Genomic DNA, 17,784 nt, shown 5'->3' with positions numbered 1-17,784 from the left:
AGTGCAGCAACTCGGAGACGGCATGTACCAGGGTGTCCTTTCTGCTCCAGCTTCTGTGACTTCCCTGGCTTCAGGACATGAGTTTGGAGTTGAACAGCCACACCGCCATCAGGATGTGTCTGGATGGCACTGGATGCAAATATTTCAGTTGTGAAGGGGTGCCATTATTGCCTTCTGCCATGAGCCGGTGTCACTTTGCCATTATTACTCAGACAGTGTCTCTCACTCTGAGGTGCCATGTGAAGCTTGACTGGTTACTGACCAATTTGGGATGGTCACAGCTTCTATGTAGAGTAGCATTTTAGGTGTGCATAGCCACTCTCCAAGTAATTTTCATTCAAACAGCACGTAGAAATTTTTTAGCATGTGGTCGATTTATCATTATTGATTTTATAATCATTAGGTGCCCTTGGACACTCGCACTCAGCCCTGCCCTTTCGTTAAGGAATTAGCATATCAAACCACAAAGTTGAAGGTGATAACACCACACCCTGCAACAGAGTTAAAGTTAAAAGCACAGAGACTTTTTGAAAATTTTACTGGGGAAATGAAATAAAGCTTTCTGAAGAGAAAGCACACAGTAAAGGACTCTAGTCTTTTAATCATACTGTTTCATACTGTTGCATGAAAAGTTTAAACTTGTTGGAGGGGGGGAGAACTGATCCCTCTCCCTGCTCCAACATGTGATAAAAGTACTGGGAGTGTGTGGGAAGTGTTGGCCTTCCTAACAGTGACCAAGAAGGAACTGATATCCTGTTGGCCTTCTCCCAAATTATTGTTATTCATTCCAAAATTTAAAGATCAGGCCTGAGACAAAAAAACTCTTGGAACCACCTCCAGCTTACAAGTTCAAGTATCAAAAATGATCTAATATTTAGGTAATGTTAAACTTCACAGAAGGAAAGTATCGTCTCCAAGAACACGCTGGAAATTATGGATGATCTGCTTGACTCCTTGGGTCAGCTGAAAGATTGCTGCATGAACTTTCCCCCAGAGCCTGATTGTCCTTTGGACAGTTTTTGGACTCAAGAGGTGCTGGGGGGAATGAACTTCATAAAGGGATATTAGCTAGATTTTTGAGTAGCAGCTGCTCATTACAGGAGTTTCAGCATGCTTTAGTCTTCTTTCCTTTCTACTCTGCCTGTCAGATGGGATCAGGAGAGGAAAGGTACCCTGATTAGACCAAAAGAGGAAAGGTCCTAGTGCAGTGGTCCTGGTTGATGTCTTGAGATGCAGGATCATTGTCAGAGACTAGATAAGTTTAGTATCTTGAGCCATTTTTGGGGGTGCTTGGAATGCCTGCTTATGTACTGCTAGGTGAGGTGGTGCCTGCCTTGCTCCCAGACTTGGCAGAGCTGTCAATCAATCAATCAATCAATCAATGACGAGGGGGGGTGGTGGTGCTAACCTAGCCCCTGGCTGGCCAAGCAGCTGGAAGTCTCTCCTTAGGGGAAAGGCCTATGCAGGCTTAATAGATGGAGCACAAGGGCAGCACATGGTCTTGACCCTGCCAGGTTCCTGGAGTTCCTATCTCACCCACAGTGGAATCCTAGGAGGTGGTAGCAGCTCTATGTGTGTTTTTCTAAATCTTTTCTCTTTCTGTCTTTCTCTGTTTCTCTCTTTCTTATCCTAGTTCTCTTTTCATGGAACTTTGTGACTAACATGAGATCTCATAGGTTTAAAGGTTACTAGGTGAAATGGGCTAAGTGCGTGCCAACTACTAAATTAATGCCAAGTAATGATATGATAAGTGTTTTGTGTTGAATATGGTGTAATATTTAATCCTTTTGACAAAGAGCCTTTATTTTTTATGTTTTTGCCAGTAAACTTTTGGGTGACTTTTCACCTCTTGAGAGTATCTGGTGGGGATTTCTCTTTGGGCCAACTAGTGTAAAGGAACTTTCATTTTAATTCCTGGATTTAAGTATTTTGTGGTGTAACAGAGGTGCAGTAGGAGCCTTACAGCTGCTGTCACATGCAACCATGGCTGACTGACACAGGTACAACACGGATACTCTGACAGACAGAAGCAGTTGGTCAGCTTGGCTATTGCTTTGCAATAGCTACTTACAGTCAGACAGTAGTGGTATTTATTTAGGATTCCTACGAATTATTACATAATTTTTAAAACCAGCCATAAAACCATACTTGGAATATTGTTTCTGACACAAGGGACTGCTTTCCAGAAAAATTAGCCTGCATCCAGATTCAGTGGGAAGCCACTGCATTCTTGATCCAAGAAACAAAACCAGGAATTCAGACAAAACCAGGCTTTGATGGCTGGGAACAGTCCAGTCCCCAAGAGGTGACTCCATGTTGGATAAATCTGTCCTTCTCTTGGCAGACCAGACGTCCTCCAACTTCAGCCTAGGGAGGAAAAGAGAGTATAAAGTAACTCCTCTAGTAATGGGGACACCAGGCATGGAAACAGCAAAATACTGGCAGGAATAATATTGTAGCTTCAAAGACTTTAAAACATGATTAACAGAAGGACTTTGGAGAGAGAAAGTGTTTTATTACACCTGCTGGAGTAAAAGAATTGGAGGAGTATAAACCCTTATCTCTAGGCATCCAGACCATGCTCTTGGTCTGAAGATCAGACATGGATGTGAGTGAGTCCCCAGATCACTGTGAGGTCAATTACACACACAAAAATGGAACTTTCCTAATTTTCCACATCCATTATCTACTTGATCTGGACAAAAATAATTTAACGGTTTTAATGCTGTTCCTTAAAATGCAGGCATAGCAGGCGATGAATACCTATGTCTGATGATTTTTGACTCTATCAGTGAGTGCACTGCCCACAATCTCTATGTCCAGGTGGTATATGACAGGCTTTGCCTCAGGTCAGTGGGATATTCACAACACTGGGCTAATATGAGTAAGATACTACCTTATACAATATTTCTGCTGTTCTGGTTGACTGTGTGAGTTAAGAAAAAAAAATCCTGTGTATACCTCAGTTCTCAGGCTTCATGCAGAAACGTTGAGCTTCTGAAACTATTTCTGAGCCTTGAAAGTTGAAATTATATGCATTTACCTGCTTATAGTCAAAGTTAGATTATTTTTACCTCACAGTTACCTATGCTTCCCAAAGTAAAATTCACTACAAAATAATGTTTTTTTAACACTTCCGTTTGTAAATTCAGGGTGATTATATATTCGTATCAAGGAACTTAACGCTAAACGTTTTCTGTAACATATTGCAAATATCTGGAAAGGCTTCAAGGTTTTTGCTAAATTGGTGTCAGTGAGCACTTTCATGAGAGAAGCATATTGCAGCAGCCCATTAGACTGAAAGAGCAACTTTTGCTCCCAAGGACATTGCTACAGGTACTCTTTTGTCTGCTGCATGTGAGAAGAGCACTCAGCTCAATTTAGGAATGTCTCTTTTGTTCAGCACTGCCACCTTCCTTTGCAAAACAAATAACTCATGCAAAGCTCCACTATACTTTAAGAAATGTCATACCACTTTGACCAATGTGGACTATTTATTAAGGAATAACAAAACAGGACAGAGCAAAAGAGTGAAACCAGAAGCAAAAGAGTGATTTATTTAATTTTGCAAAACAAAGCTGCCTGTGAGCAATACAAGCTGAAAACATAAAGCACAACACAAGCAAAATTCTTATAATAATAACAATTACATATTTCAATAGCAAACAGCTAGAGAAATACTAGAAATGTCTGTTTTCCTCTTGTTCACCTAAGTGAGAAAGACATCCTTCAGAATGCACTGTAAAATGGCATAGGCTGCAGGACATATATTAACTAAAGAGCGCTTGTTGCAAAGTGCAGCAGTACAGGTCTGAAAGCTGCAGGAGATATGTAACTGTTACATTGCAGGCCTAGTCAGTGTCCTGGGTTTGGCTCAGACAGAGTTAATTTTCTCCTTAGTACCTGGTACAGTGCCTTGTTTTAGGTTTAATATCAGAATAACAATTATAACTGATATTTTGGTTGTTGCTAAGTAGTGCTTACTCTTAACTCAAGGACTTTTCAGTTTCCCCTTCTCTGCCAGTGAGGAGGTACACAAGAAGCTGAGCAGAACCATGGCCAGGGCAGCTGACCTGGCCTGGCCACAGGGATATTCCATCCTATGGAAAAACATGCTTATTACATACACCGGATGGAGCCACTAATTGCTGCTCAGGGGCAGGCTGGGCATTGGTCAGCAATTGTACTGTGCATCACTTTTGTTCCTTGAGTTTTATCCCTCTCTCATGTTGTGATTCCAATTATTATTATTATTATTATTATTATTATTGCTGCTATTATTATAGTTATTGTACATAATTTTGTTTTAATTATTAAACCATTGTTATCTCATGAGCTTTACTTTATTATTATAGTTATTGTACATAATTTTGTTTTAATTATTAAACCATTGTTATCTCATGAGCCTTACTTCATTTTTTTTTTTTTTTTTTTTTTTTTTTTTTTTTTTTTTTTTTTTTTTTTTTTTCCAATTCTCCTCCCCAACAAAGAAAGGATAGTAGAACGAGTGAGCAGCTGCATGGTACTTAGTTTCTGGCTGTGGTAAAACCATGACACTCGAGAATAATTTTGATAGGTTGCGATTTCCTTTACCCACAGACTCTACAGGAGGTAATGCTTATAGCCAGCTGTTACCAGATGTGGTGGCTGTAGCTGGGCCAGTGTTTTGTTCCAGCATTCCAGGGGAGGCATTTGGTGCAGGCTCTTGGGTATCATCATCACACCTCTTGAGATTGCAGTACTCCCATAATGTGTTGGGGTCAGTGGTGAAACACCATGGGCTGCTGTCACCATCTGGGTTTCTACAGTAGTTGTCTCTCAAATCCCTGCACAAATAAAAGTCAACAGTCGTGCTGCATAAGACTGAAAGTAAGCATAGGAATATCTTGAGAAAAAGATGTCCTATGTACATCTATTATGTACAAATAAATAGATTTATTGTTGGTTCTACTCAAGGCCAGATATCCTATTATCAGTAAAGATATCTGTGGTTCTGATGCTAGTGAAGAGTTGTATTTCACATGAGCATTGAAAGTCTTGAATATATTTATGCATAAGGGGACAATTCAACTACTGGCTTATACTCTGGCTGTAATATTTCAATGTACTGAGTACCTAAACAATCACCCCATATGGCAATTATTTTAATTTACAAGTAGGTGTGTGTAAGCATACACAATTGTCAGAATGTGTGATTTAGTAATAAATACACAGGAAGATTCACACTATAGGGGGGAATTTAGGCTTTTCCAAATTTATTTTAAATGTTAAAAGGTTCCTTCTCATATTCAGAAGAAAGGGAAACAAATGCTTATGCAATTGATCTCCTCTTACACCCCCAAAACCCCATTTCTACTGAGTTCAGTGAGACCACTCCTGTGTTTGTGCTTGCTGGGGCACAAGGGAGTAGAATTTCTCTTCTCAATAATTTGCAGAGTTGCAGTATTTCCCCATCCAGAATCACAGCACAGTCTCAGAATAAAAAACCTGAAATGCTTTTTCTCTGAATATGACAGAACACATGATGAATTCCACGTTTTCCCAGCTATGTTTTTATTTTTTAAATGTTTTTGAAAGATACCATCCCCTCTGAGGATGTTCTAGTTTTTGATTCCAAAATATAACTGAAAATTTCAAATTATTTAGGGTGACAGCATAAAAAGGGCAAAAAATTAGAAAAGTTATCAACCTTCCTGCTTATAATTCACTAAGCATGATGGATTTCCTCAAAATTGCTCCTGTGATTGTAATCCTGTTGCTCTCCTGCCCTTACAAAAACTGGCACATTAGTGATTTTGATTAGTTTGTTAATCTCAAGAAGAGAGATTAACCAGTTTTGTTAATCTCAAGAAGATAAATCAAGGGGAAATCTCAGTGTATGCAATTCTGAGTACCCAATTCCAACTGCAAAGAACACTTAGTTGGTATTTCTAAGTTGATATGTCTATGACATATCTGACTGTGTGTTTTGTATCATAAATGCTGTGTCTCCCCAGATTAAATCATTAGAAAGACCACAGCAAAAAGCCTCAAATTCATAAACAAAACACGTATTTCAATAGATGCCTTGTCTCTAGATGCAAGTCTCCTGGTGCTGGTTGCAGATTTAAGAGTAAGGGACACAGCTGTATTTTTACTCCGAGTTTAGACAACAAGAAAACACAATTCTTACAAATGAGACTAACAGGAAACATTCTTAGAAAAGTTCTCTTTTATCAATATATTCCCTAGCAGCTTTTCAAAGCACAGCTGTGCAAAGATAATGCAACCAGCAACGGTTCTTGCCAGAGAGAGCGAGGAAAGGTGAGATAAACGTACGCGTCTGGGAACATCTCCGGGGTTTTTATGTGCTTGTGTGGGAACATGGAGCTCCAGGCCTGGCACTTCTTTCCCGATGCAGTGACAGAAGTTGTGCCACGATAACTCTGGCCTTTGTCTCGGTAACACTCCTCTGTTAGGGGGGCTTGTACAGGAACATCTGTGGCAAACAACAGAAACTGGTCTTTGGCATTGTAATTTTAATGTTCTCACAGAGCAGGCACAAGAGAGCCTCAAACACACAGGATGACAAAAGTGAATGACTCGTTTATGCAGACTGTATGCAGTGAAGTCATCACGCCTGCAGCAGACAGGCATTTCCAAAGATACTGAAAAAACTATCACAGTTTTAACATCTTATGTTAAAGATGCTTTGATGTTTTACGGTGAAGGGTTCACCAGTTAGTTTCATTTTGGCATAAGTGAACATGTCAGAATTAAAGATAAGAAAGTTGTCATGCAAAATCCTCAAAGATTAGATACTGGTGATTTTGCCCATGATATTTTTCAAAAAGACATTATGTTAAACTTCAGTCTCTATTATCCTTTTGATTGTGCTAAGACTTTCATGTTAATTTTGTGCTTAGATGAATGAATGTTTCAATGTGATTTTTAATTACATTGAAAGCTCTTGTCCTCTCATTTGTGGTTAACTTCAAAAAATAGGAGTTAATTTTATTTAAATTTAAATTTAAAGGTTTTAAAACCTTTTCATTTTTCAATGAACTTGCTATAATTGGCCTACCTTTGGGAAGAAAAGACTATAAAACATAAATATCTTTCATCCTGTAATTCTTTTGTTGAGTCAGCTTGTGTTATGCATCCTTCACTGTATTTCCCTAACCACTGAAAGTTTAATATTTGAAAGATTTTGCAACATGCCAGGCAGACAAGCATTAAGAGTGACAAAGTGAGTGAAAAAAAAAAAAAAAAGATTTTATACTTTTACAATATGAAACAATAAATCTTTCACTGTTTTAAAGTCCTTATCTCAAGTACAGCTCACTATTCATACCAGCAATCCCTTGTTCTGTCCTGTCACAGGGAGGAATTGTGCAATATTCCCATCTAATGCTGCTGTTGGTGGTGTAGCACCAAGGCTTCTTCTCTCCATCAGGGTTTCTACAGTAGTTTTCCTGCAAGCCCCTTAAAAAAGGAAACAGGAACACTGACTTTAAATCACTCATAGAAATCCAGAAGGGTTGTATACATGACTGTTAAGAGCTACTGCACGCAGAATTCAACTCAGTGGTGTATTTATTAATTTTGGAGATTGATCAATGCATGCATGACTCCTTTGGAACTAATCAATGATCTTCGACTTCACCGTCTAAATGCTGAAGATATAGGAAAACGGCTTTTTCCAACCTGGAAAAGCCATTTTCCACCTGTCTGGTTGGTGTGCCAGTAGATGTTTGGCCAATTCCAGAAGAAATTGACAGAGCCATTCAAGATACACTGGCAATATCATCCCCGTGGATCTTCGGTCCCCAGAAGATGCATGGGACTAGTGGATTCCTCACCTTCCCAAGGCATCTTGTGAACCTGAAGAATTAGAAATCCTTAGTTCTGTAAACATGACTTTTGTGCTAAATTTAACTATACAGGGAAAAATCAAGCTTTAGTCAAAGATGTTTCTCCTTACCACTCTACATATAAAAATCAGACTACTTGGTGTAATCATACTTCTTCAGTTCAATCTGCATTTAATGATATCCCCTTTTCCAATGCTTACACTTTCTGCTCTTGTTGTTGAGGTCAAGATGCAGCAGTAAGAGCTGACTTCAAAACAGAAGGCACTGTTATCCCTGAGATTACAGTAAGAACCAGGCAAGGCTGGATGTGAGAGACTGGAAGTGTGTACATAGGAGCACTGGTGCACACTGCTCTCTGCCCTGTGAGCGTGGACAGGGTTTCACCACCCTAGGAAAACTCACAGGATCAAACTACACCTGGCTATAAGCCAGGTCAGTCCCACCTAATCCTGCACATTGGTAATGCTCTGCAAACCCAGTTCCTCTGACCTTGGAGCACAAGGATGCATTGGAGTAGGTTGTCCTTGGAGCGTCACTCTTCAGAAGAGTAATGCATTGAAAATGTGCCAAAACACAGCCAAGGGATTTTTAACGTAAAAGTAGTGAACTACTTATAGCTCTGCTGTAGTGGGATGTGAAGGAGACAAGTGAGAAAAATACATGAGAATAAACAGGGAGGCAGAAAAAAATTAAGAGCAAGACCTGAACAGAAGCAATGAGCACTGAAGAACAGTGGGAATTACAACTTAACGACATAAAGGAGGAAAACTTGTCCTCCTCTTGCCTCTGCATCTGGATTGATAGGGAATAACTGTTCTTTGGTGTTTGTTAGGATGATGAGGCTCAGCGTACTTGCAGGGGTATCTGTCAGGAATCCAGCCATGTTTGTGAGGAAACTGTGTGTTCCAGTGTTGACAGGCATTTCCCGATTCCGTGATGGCTATCCTTCCTCGGTAGTCTTCACCTTTCCCTGAAAGACACTGGGAGTCTAGGCCAGACACTGGTGGGGGTGTAGCTGTAACAGGAGAAGAAAAAAAAGAAAAGGAGAGGGAAGGGGAGGGAAGAGGAGGAGAGAAAAATTGTGGTAAGTAGTGCTTTCAAAAATCTATAAACCCCTTTGTTTCTGTAATGTTGAAGATGCTTTTTTTTTTTTTTTTTTTTTTTTTTTTTTTTTTTTTTTCCCAGCAGAGGTTACACTGGTTAAAATCCCTGTCAAAATCAAAGATGACATTTTTACGGGCCTCCAGACTGCTAGATGGATGTCCTGTGTCTGCCCTTTACAGCAGCCAGTAAATAACTTTGCTGGTTTGATCCAGACTCTGTGCCTGCAATCCCCTGAGAGCAGAACAGGAAAGGCAGTAAGTAATCTTGTACAGTCTTGTAAACCCAAGTGAGATGGAGTACAGTAATATAATACACATAGGTAGTGTGGAAGGGCAGAAAGGACCAAGAAGGAATTGTGAAAGAAAGCAGATCAGCCTTCAGAGCTGAGCTCTGGAGTCAGTGAGCTGGGGAAGACGGACAGAATAAATAGTGAAAAAAGAAAGAAAGTGAAATGGTCTGTCATGCAGAGAACAGCAAAGAAAATTAGAGTAATGATCAGAGGCATAGAACCTGCAGAGGGCAAATGGAAAATGAATTTACAGCACATGCCTATAATATACAGAATTTCCCAAGGACATGAGTATGACCCTAAACGGTTGGTATGTTCCTTAAACTTTAAGTTTTAAGCACAGGATGGAAATGCTATTGTAACCATCACAATTAATCATACAGAAGTCTGTAAACAGTCATTCTGCCCTCTGTAATTAGCATGCTGAAGAGAACTACATCTAGCAAACACACACCACTACTTAGAGCACTGGCAGGTGCAGATACATAAGAAAACAATCTCTAGAGAGAAAAAACACACTTCTAATTTTTTTTCGTCAAAGTGCAATCTACTTCTACAACTGGTAATGTTACCTCTTAATTCAGTGCCTTGGAAATATCCAGATTTAGTGTGCTCAGCTTAATGGGTTAAACTAGCTGGCTGATAAGTCAGGTTTTTCTCCTGAGGCCTGAACTTGTTTCTCAGGATTCATCCCTTGCTAAGAAAAAGGCAGTGCTGGCTGTGCAGATCAGACCCAGGTAAATTATCACAGTATGGCCACATGATAATTTAGATTACTTCCTTGAGTTAGCAGATCAGCAGTAAACTACCACCTGGTTTAACCTTAATGTCTTGCCTCCCAGGTAAGTTGAAAAGTAAAGTGGTTAAAGGCAATTATGGTTTACCATAACATCTTTGGCCGTATTGCACTTTGTGACACCTTCATCCTCACTAACCATACATGATTTTACATAATAGAAGTCTGATGAGTGATTCTGCTTATTAATGTTCACTTTCCCTGCTTAACAGAGATACCTCCAGGTTACTCAGAACTGTGGTTTCTTGTCTTTTCGCACCCTGCATAATTTTAATGAGCTACCCTCTGGAGTGATCTCAGGAAATCAGACTCACTGCAACGAGGAATGTTGCAGTATTCCCAGCGTTTATTCGGGTTGGTAGTGAAACACCAGGGCCGAAGTTCACCGTCAGGATTGCGGCAATAATTCATCTTCAGATCCTTCTCTGGATAGCTGCACATTGAAAATGAAGGAGAAACTTGTGAGTCAGGAAGGGCCATGTGTGTGCAGCAATGAGGCTGGCTGCAGGCAGGCTCTCCCAGGCTCTGTGGGAATGAATTTAGTGCTGAGCTTCACTCACTGTTTCAGGATAAATCCGTGCATATGAGGCTCTTGCGCATCCCAGCGCTGGCACTCCAGTCCAGACTCTGTTCTCGAAACTTCCCCGTGGTAATCCTCGCCATTACACTGCATGCACTCCCCTGTAGGTCCTAGGCAGAGGGAAAACAAAGCAAGGAGCCTGTTCATGGAAGATTATGCTGAAAGGGCAAGCGGGGTTTGCTCCAGCTAGCAATGAAAGGAATTCAGAAAACCATGCATTGCAGCCTGGCCAAATTAATAATGCTTCAGGAATATGTTTCATTTAGAGGGAGGAATTTGTCATGTATCTGTATGTACTCTTAGCAAAGGGAGTTCGATGTGTTAGGCAGCACTTGGGTCAGTCTTTACTCTTGCTGCAATTAAATAAATTACTGGTGTAAAAGCAATATAGTCCTTATTCAGATCATTGCAGTTCTCTGCCAGTAGAGTTAAAAGTAACAAGACAGCTGAAGATAAAGCAAACAATATCAGCAAATTGTTAAAAAAATTTCGTTCTTCCGTGTTTACAAAATAACTTTGATAATTCAAGCCAATTAGGAAAACAACCTCTCTGTTGAGAACTTCTTAAGTTTGATTTAAATTCTAATTTCAAAAATCTGTAAAAATAAAGAGCAAAAAAGTAGCAAGAATAATATTACCTACTTGGACAGCCCTTATCTGAAAAGTAAACATACCTTCTCCAGTGTGCATGACCTGGTCCTCACACTCTGGGATGGCACAGTAATCAAATCTCTTAGCAGGATCTGTTGTGTAACACCAGGGTCCACTTTCATCTGCATCAGGGTTTCTGCAGTAGTTTTCTTCCAACCCTGCATTGGGGTATTTTTCAGGTGTGTATCTGTAATAGTATTAAAATTCTATTTTAATGCCTGTACTTTTGTAGCACAGAAGGGAAATGTTCAACTTGCTTAGCTAGCTGTGAATTTTATTCATTCACCGTAAAAGTGAGAGAAACAGATTTCCCACTGTAAGCCATAAATGCAAACTGAAAAATCATTCCTAACTACAATTATTAGTAGCTTTCTCCCTAGCCCCAGTTGCCAGTAAGAAGTGAGCTTACAGCCTGTAAGGACAATAACAGTCTCAAAGGATAATTGTTGTCTTTAACATGTGCATCCACTTGATCTAACCAGCTCACTACAACCTGTGGCTGTGTCGTGTGTTTCTCTTAAAGGAGCTCCTTTAAAAGTTGTGTATTTCTGGAGGCTATTCACCAAACACAATTTGGTCTCACAGAGATCTGAAGCAAGCAACACTAGGCCTCTTCCTACAGTAATCTTCCCAGAGAAGACTGAATTACTTTTAAATTATCTGAACAAGTGTATTCAAGTGTATTTAATTAGAATAACAACAAAACAATTTTTAAAATAAAACTTCAACATAGAGCAGAGGAAACAGGACCTCTGCTTCCCTACTTGCTTCAATGAGTGCAGTGGTAGCCAGCCCTGAGAAGACTCTACCTAGCTAGATCCATTCGGCCCTTGAATACTTTTCTCTATTTTCCTTTTTTTTTTTTTTTTTTTTTTTTTTTTTACTATCTGTATGGCAGGTAGGGGGGCCTAGAGTTGGACAGATATTGCTTTATACAGAGGAGAGCAATTATGACCCCACTGTTACCAATAGCAAAAATCTTGATCCTGTTGAGAGAAGGAGCATTTAATCTGCTTAAGACACCTCACATTTAGACACAACTTCTCTAGCTGACAATGTGTCCTTTCCTTATCCAGATCATCACAGTTCTCTGCCAGTGCAGTCAAAAGTAACAAGACAGACGAAGATGAAGCTGTTTTTAAAAGTCACCTGACAACACGATTTGATAATTTGCACTATAAATATATATATGAAGATGAGAAAACTTGGAAAAGGTTCAGAACAACAAAAAGAAATGTAAATAGGGATATACTTTGGTTTGTGGGGTGTTTTTTCTGTCCACTTCTGGCACAGAATACCCGTCTGAGTCTTGGCTTCTGTTCCTCTGTAGTCTGTCCCAATCCCTCTTTTACACTGCATAAGGTAAACTGAAATGGAATAAAATTTGTTAATTCAGTAGTGTTACAATGTTCATTTCCTGGTACTGAAAATTTCCAGGTATAACTGAAGCTCGTTTGTACATGATGAACCATGTTTTACTCATGCTTTGAACCTCTTGTGCCTGCAATATTCTAGAATGTATTTTGAAAGAAACTAGTTGCATCTACTAAGCATCTAAAGAGAAAAAATTCTGAAGCATTGTTATAAAGCTATAAAATCAAGTCAAGAGAACAGCTATATTAAGTTTTTGATATGCAAAAAAATGTATGCTTATACTATCATAATACTGGGATCAATAGGAATGTCTTTCACCAGCAGCTGGGGATTCTTGGAAAGGCACTGTTCATAAGCACATTTGCAGCATGGATGTCATCCAGCTAGCCCTTTAAGCCAGAAAATACTTAGTTATCAAAATATGCTTGTCACATAAGTGGCCCCCAAACCTTTGATGCATCTTAATCTCAGACTCTCCCAGGTATTTTTCTAGTGGGATTCCAAGACAGAGAATGCAAATCATGTTGATGGTGCTTTTATTGGCAACAGACACTGAAAAATCTCCAGTTATTGAGGCCAGTGATCTTGATTTCCCCTTCCTTTTCCTCTTTCACGTTTGCACCGGAAGAATCTCCCCAAACCTCAAAATATAAAATGGAAATGTTAGAGCAAGGATAGGAGACCAATCTGCTAGGAAAAAATGGGTTCCTCCTAAATTATTTTAGCCTGTCTAAATAACAAAGCTGGACGCATCTGACACCTGGGGAGAGGAGATGAAGACTATATAATTGTGTCTGGGAGGAAGACAACAAGTAACTTCCCAGTTCAAATGGCACATGGATCTTGGCCCTGGTATTGGATCCTTCCTGTACAGCATTTTTAGTAATGTGGCTTCTTCCTGTTTGGACCCCAATTTCTCAATTAGTTTTCTGCCCTATACAGGAATTTGCTCCAGCACTGTAGCAAATGGTGCTACAGAAGATGCCAGAACAGAAGGATGCCATTAGGATAGGCTTGATGAGTAAATATGTAACATCTTACTGTACACATACTTCTCTTCTCATAAAGAACTGTGTCCGTGCTGGGGAATGCCACTGTCATTTTAGCATTTTCAGCCAGTGTTAAACATTGTAGGTTTTTCCTGGTGAATAGGAAAGCCCTGTTGAAATTGAGAGGGAAGCAATATTGACATAGGAAACAATATTTTAAATTAAATTCAAATTATTCAACTCATAATTATTTTTTCTATCAATTATTAATTTGCTAGCACTGTCTTGTATTCATTCTTATCTTTCAGGTACTGCACTCAGTATTTTAGACACCGCATTAGAAGTTAGCATTATCTACTACTCTGAAGTGGCTCACTTATTCAGGCTATAGGACTACCTGACTACATTATTGTGTGGGGAACTAGAACCTGGAAACTGGCAAAACATTATCAACAGCATCCTAGCTGCTCAGGTTAGTGTCTGTCCCTACAATGAATTAGAAACTTTGCACTCTTGTGAAACAAAGCAGCATCCACCTAAAGAGGCTCAAGCAGCTCTCCATTTGATGTTAGATAAGAAAGGGAACTTGAACATTTACCATAAAATGAGTAGTATGTTGTAAATCCACTCTTTTCTTGATCTTGTGGTTGCTTATGGGTACAGATAAGTCACAAGTTAAAGCACAGGCATGGGAGACACTGCTGTAGGCAGAGCTGCAGCAGAATGGGGATGTTGTTTCTGAGTCGGGGTAGGAACATATCATTGATATGCAGACACCCACAAAGGCACAGTTTTAAGATTCAACAGAAATTACCTGCAGGCGAAGTTTCTTTCAGCTTCACATTTCTCTGCACATTCTTTTTCATTGTTTGTCTTGTAAAACTCTTTGTTTCGAGTAAATATCCAAACACCATCTGTTCTTAAATAGTCATCCAGTATATCTCCTTTCACTAGAAGGAAAGGAAAGAAATCAGCCATTACAAATGAGAATTCTGCAATTAAGAAGATCTCTGGATTTCAGTCCCATTTTCCATGTAGCTTGGTCAGGTGAAGACACTATTTATTTTGCATAATTCTGGGTGAAAGATGATAAACTCTGAGGTAATTTCTGTCTCCTAGAAGAATCTCAGCTGAATGACTGCAACACATCATATGAAAAAAGAGTCAGAAGAAATATGTAGAGGCAGTTCTGATTAGAGTTATGAGTTTGAAGTTAAAAGCAAAAAATGTGAAACAAGAGTGAAGGGGAGCAGAGAGAGAGACTAGGTGGTGAGGCAGAGAAAGAGGAAGCGAAGTGATACCCATATCAAGGTTTTGGAGAAGCATGAGTTGGGTGGATGGAAGATTATGACCTGTCATGAGGATTGTGCAATCCCTGCAGCTTCATTGGTCACTGCCTAGTTGTTTGTCCCAAGAGGTCCTGCCCTAGAGCAAGAAACCTCAATCACAAAGTTACTATATGGACTTTTACAATGCCCACCATTGTTTTATTGTAATGGGTTGAGCAGACTTAGTAATGAAATTGTCAGGCTACATCTCTGTTGCAACAAATTAACCTAAGATTTTAAATTAGTAAATCAGTTAGCATTTTTAGATCTGAAAGTTAGATATGCATAAGATTTATATTATGTACCTGCTAATACATCTAAATACATCTAAAATACTCTTGCTTACAATGAAGTTTACCATCAAATTGATTTTTTTTTCTTTTTATGTCCATAAAACGTCTATATTTCTGTTCCTAATTTTCTACAAGTGTTGATTTCCATCTCCAGCATCAGGTTATGATGTTGTACAAGTGATATGGTTTAATTATTTAATTTTTTCAATCTAGATTATTATTGACAGAGGCAGGAAGTTCATAATTTTGTACAGCATGCTCACATGAAATGTGAATCTTTCATTTATGCACTCATATTAGGGCTTAATTCACTGTAGCATCACTCCAGTGTTACTAATTCCCATGACATGTGGGCCATTCATCACCTACCTCCATATGACACAGATTCACTCAAAATGAAAAATATTCGGGCTGCTAATGAGAGTAAGATTATTAATTGCCAGAGGGCATTTTCTGTGTCTCTTTGCAGAGTTGGCTCAGTGCTATAAAACCTGCATGTCTTAAGAAATCTCTGACACTGAGGCTTCCCATATCTAGCCCTACTGTTACAGCAGGACTATGCAGAGCACCAATAGCCTGGCCTACTCATTTGTCCTCATGGATTCAGTAAACAAATGCTTCCTTTCCTGAATTTTTTCCCAAGTTAACTGAGGCCACTGTTCCAGGGGACTAGAAAAAGAAAATACTCCTTTCCAATCTTTATTTACTCATCTTAAAACTCCATGTTTTTTCAAAGAGCTCTGCTTTGGATACTATTCATTTTCAGTGACTATAAGAAAAAAAATTACAGTTGGATTAAGAATGAATACATGGAATTTCGGATGATATGCATAAACTAAAAGGCAACATAGGTTGGCAGGAACTTAGATAATAGAAAAGAAAAGGTGATGCTGATTGCCTGAAAAACACTGCAAAGTGTAAGCTTAAGAAAAGAATACAAGAGATTTTAAATGCATCAGGGAATATATTAGTCTGACTAAAATCAGAATAAATCCAGGTATTGCACAGGATAACAGAATATTCAAATATACGTGAACAAACAAATGTCTTCATTTCCATATGCATCTTTCCAGATTTGACCAGTACTAACCCAGAAGACATAAAAATTTGCTTTAAGGCAGTTATGGGCCATCACTTTTGAGCCAGTCAGCTAGAGCTGATAACAATGAACAGATAAACCCCCCCTCTTTCTCTGTTGTCTTTTATAACCTGATACAATCATACAATGACATGTCCCTGGTATTCTGACCTTAAGTGTCTGAACTATTAAAAACTCATAAAAACTGTACTGATATATATTTATCAGTACTTTAAAAAAGTCATTTATGTGCCATGCAATTATATGTAATTTCAAAGTACAAGAGAGTATGGTATCTGATTGAAATCTGATTGGAATGAATACTACACATGGAATATTTATTACAGAATTTGTATATAATTAAATATATATATCTTGAAATCCATATATTACCATGAGTGGAACACTCATCTTCTTTTGGAGTAGTAAGAAAAAATTCTGGACATATTCCTGGGGAAGGGGATCTAGGTTACTGAGGAGTAAAATTCTACCTACTGCCCTCAAGGAAACAAGGGAGAACATTTTGTTGCAGATGTTTGACAACAGAAAATGTGAAATTGCTGGAATATAAAGGAGTCTGGTAATTTTTCATTTTGTTTTAAATATTTAATTTCAAAGCTTTAAAACTCCTATCACAATGGAGTATCACTGTGCTTAACAATGCTTGTCAGTAAACACAGCTTTATCATTTGATCCAAAGCCTGCTGAAATTAGAGATAACTTCTCACTGACTGCTATGGGTTTTGGACAAGCCTTTGACAGGCTGCTTCCCAAGGGTGCCCCCATCTCTGGACAAGGGAAATGTTTGCCTGGGGCCATTAGTTGCCCATGCAGACATCAAGGCTGCTGCTTTTCTGGTGTTGAACACAACCTTGGGGCTTGGTTGTGTTCACAGATCTTGCTTTATTCAACAGCAGCTCTTTCTGACCAGCGAGGCGCAAATCCATCTTTGTACAGGGAATGAGTGACACGTTGACTTAGGGACCTACCTTCCCCACATGGAGCTTGCTAGTGTTTGGCCCCAGTCTCACCTAGGCAAGCAGAAGGCAAAGGACTCTTACCTGAGCTGAGCAAGAAAAGAAAGAGAAAGGCAGCTTTGCTAATCGCCATTTTGGCCCAGCTGGCGGCTGCTGGAAGTTGTGTGTGCACAAAGTTTAATTGACTCACACGAGAGTGAGGCAGCATCAAACAAACAAGGCAGGAGGATTAAGTTAATCATTCTCCCATTCTGTGCTCCCCTTGCCATGGTGTGACTATCAAAACAACCTTGAATTGGATGGATTACCAAATCAGGCTCAATAATTTCTACTGGATACTGGGAAATATGAAGGCACTTTCTTCTTTTGTGGGTCATGTTTGGTTTTTTCCTCACATTGCTTGGCATCACTTTGTTAAGGTAAAGATGAGGATCATACTGGTGGAAGGGAATCCATACATCTAATTCTGTAT

General features: G+C 39.2%; 1 protein-coding gene across 2 annotated transcripts; it reads right to left on the bottom strand.

Moving 5' to 3' along the window:
- Window positions 1-2,259: 2,259 nt before the first annotated feature.
- On the bottom strand, window positions 2,260-17,492 carry LOC136359322 (plasminogen-like). Of its 2 annotated transcripts, none has more exons than XM_066315855.1 (12): window positions 17,397-17,492; window positions 14,451-14,586; window positions 13,700-13,806; window positions 12,526-12,640; window positions 11,297-11,460; window positions 10,603-10,732; window positions 10,357-10,475; window positions 8,706-8,868; window positions 7,334-7,464; window positions 6,319-6,478; window positions 4,594-4,826; window positions 2,260-2,367 (listed from the first exon to the last, which is right to left on the bottom strand). In XM_066315855.1, exons 1-11 carry the CDS (start codon window positions 17,443-17,445, stop codon window positions 4,619-4,621), a joined length of 1,482 nt encoding a protein of 493 aa, XP_066171952.1. In that variant the 5' UTR covers window positions 17,446-17,492; the 3' UTR covers window positions 2,260-2,367; window positions 4,594-4,618. The 2 variants fall into 2 exon arrangements, with proteins under 2 accessions (XP_066171952.1, XP_066171953.1); XM_066315856.1 differs by having other exon boundaries at window positions 4,636-4,826.
- Window positions 17,493-17,784: the final 292 nt, after the last annotated feature.

Source organism: Sylvia atricapilla, chromosome 3 (genome assembly GCF_009819655.1).
Source record: "Sylvia atricapilla isolate bSylAtr1 chromosome 3, bSylAtr1.pri, whole genome shotgun sequence".
NCBI classification, from domain to species: Eukaryota; Metazoa; Chordata; class Aves; order Passeriformes; family Sylviidae; genus Sylvia; species Sylvia atricapilla.
Note: the sequence above shows the minus strand (reverse complement) of the source record. Positions and strands in the feature narration are given on the sequence as shown.